The 2313-nt window shown below is 43.4% G+C and overlaps 2 protein-coding genes across 3 annotated transcripts in view; one reads left to right on the top strand and one right to left on the bottom strand.

Annotated features, from left to right (window-relative positions):
- Window positions 1-2145, top strand: part of LOC118335828 (beta-1,4-mannosyl-glycoprotein 4-beta-N-acetylglucosaminyltransferase-like) — a 14702-nt gene extending 12557 nt beyond the window's left edge. Inside the window, exon 6 of the mRNA XM_035672276.1 lies at window positions 2032-2145. Coding sequence (XP_035528169.1) covers window positions 2032-2145 — 114 coding nt within the window. The remainder of the gene's footprint in view (window positions 1-2031) is intronic.
- The window catches only part of LOC118336213 (raftlin-like), a 99995-nt gene extending 97769 nt beyond the window's left edge, over window positions 1-2226 (bottom strand). For both annotated transcript variants that reach the window (XM_035672814.1, XM_035672813.1), the window contains exon 1: window positions 1830-2226. The gene's annotated coding sequence lies outside the window, so the exon portion shown is untranslated. The remainder of the gene's footprint in view (window positions 1-1829) is intronic.
- Window positions 2227-2313: the final 87 nt, after the last annotated feature.

The raw sequence follows: 2313 nt of genomic DNA on the forward strand, positions 1-2313 counted from the left end.
TCCCAGAGGGAAATTATATTATTATTTTATTATTCATCGATCAATTTATTAACCATTAATAAAACCTTTAGTTACAACTTAAAAACACATTTTAATATATGCCTTGTAAGATAGTGGTACATCATTTTTAAATAACCACAGATTAAATGTCACACACCTCCATTGTATTGGGATTGGAGGCAGAAATCACAGAGATAAATATCTCAAACCGGGGCAAATAAACCAGGTCTGCATCTGCATGGCTGCATTAATTAGAGATAAGTAAGAAAATGTGTTTTTTTATAATTTGGGCGCATTAACCCTTTAACATAATGGTTTCTTCACCTTTTGCACTGCATAATGATTCAACGTGACATTGGAGTGTAGCGAAGCCCAAACCACAATCACTTGCACATTTGCAATAGCCCAGCTGCTGTGTTATGGAGGCTTTCTATGGAGAAGTGTGTGTGTGCCTATGTGTGCACGTGTGGTACTGCATGTGTTCATTGCATGTTACATGTATTCACTACATTTACCCTTTGATGTACACACTTGACATATGGCACATGGCGGATTTTTCTCTTTGCATGTGTGCATTTGTGTGTACACTGTATTTATAGTGCGCTTTTGTTAGCGAGTCACAGTCGATCGTAACAACTGCTGTGTTTCCTGTACAATCATGGCCGTTTTACATCTGCTATGCTCTTTTTGTGTTTACAAGTGTCTTCGTGAAGCTAATTTGCATCGTGTGATGCTGTTGCGTGTGGTGTCTTTTTGTGTTTGTGTTGCTTGTATGCATGTGAAATTGTGTATATCATGTTTCAATGTTTGCATTTGTGATGCTGACCATATGTTGTGAGCTTTTTGGGTGATTTTGTTTTTTAATGTTTTTGCATGTGTGTTTATCTGTGTATGTTTTCCTGTGCGTATATGTGTGAGAGAGACAGACAGACTCAGACAGAGAGAACTCCTGACCCACCAACACTGCAGAGTTAACGCAGCCCGACGCTCCACAGCTCACCAGCTGGAACTAATTAAAAGCAGTTCAGTCAGACGAAGCTCTCTCACTCACTTTTTCTCTCTCTTCCACACACACACACACACACGCTCTTTTCTCCTCTTCCCCTGGCTTTTCCTTTCTCTCATGCCCTCGTCTTCCTCCTCCCTGACATCCCCCCGCCCTTCCTTCACCTCCTGCCATCGCTCAACTTGTTTTTCCCTTTAAACCTCCTTACACGCAAGCATGCTTGGATGAACCCATGTACCAGAGCACATAGTCTAAGCATGTAAACATTCACTTGTACAGACAGACAAGGACATATCAGCACGCATGCTGCTCAACAGAAAAACACACACAGGGAAACCCACACGTTTACCCTTCAGTACAGTAGCTCACAAATCACACACTCCCCTGTATCTAGTGGGAGTGGTGTGATACTGTACGCCGGGCACTGAAACACTGTCAGGGTTCGGTCTGTGATTGGATCCAGGTAGACATTTTTGGCATTCTGTACCATACGTCATACATGTTACTTCAAAACAACCAGACCTATTGATGTGCATGAAGCACAGCCAGAGTGTGTGTGTGTGTGTTTGTCAGCATGTGAATGTGTGAACATGTGTATGTGGTAGCAGTGAATTAAGAACTTCTTGTTGAACACAGAAGCCAAATTTGTGACTTGTGGCTTGTGGCATTGTCTAATGAATCAACTGTCTGTTGTAAACAATTGCCACCATGCAGTCCAAGTTTACAGTGGCTGCTGTCCAGGTAGTACAGAAAAACATCTGTTAGGAAGTTCAAATTCATACACATGCTGAAGAGCTCTCACGCAAACAGAAAGCAAACTTACCTGTTTCACAATATCGTTGAAAAGTTCACTGCTTGGACGCGAAGGCAGCAAGAGGACCAAAAATTCCAGCAGAGAAACACATTCTACTTAGAAGGAGACCAGCACAAAGAGAGGATGGAGGACGGCTTCAGATCCTGTCCGACAAGCTGACAGAGGTTGCTGTGGAGCTGGCCGGCTTTAAGGAAACACAATCCTCTGGCAGGCAACAGAGAAACCAGAGCGTCTGTCAGCTCTACAGGCACAGCAGCAGCAGCAGCTCCAGCGGTTTGCCTCGTCTTCCCCCTCGCCACCTAACGGAGCTCAAACACACTTGTAAGCTTGGTGTGTTTAGGTCATGCTCAAAGTATGCCTGTATACCGATGTTCTGCAAGCTCAGGGAAACCACATCCTGTCACATATTTACCTCCCTCCCCTGTCTCTCCCTCCCTTTTCTCTATTTTCAATCTATCTGTCTATGTGGTGTTCTCTGTCTCTCTGTTTCTTT

This window comes from Morone saxatilis, unplaced genomic scaffold, assembly GCF_004916995.1.
Source record: "Morone saxatilis isolate NCDOM2014 unplaced genomic scaffold, NCSU_SB_2.0 Contig24, whole genome shotgun sequence".
Lineage (NCBI taxonomy): Eukaryota > Metazoa > Chordata > Actinopteri > Moronidae > Morone > Morone saxatilis.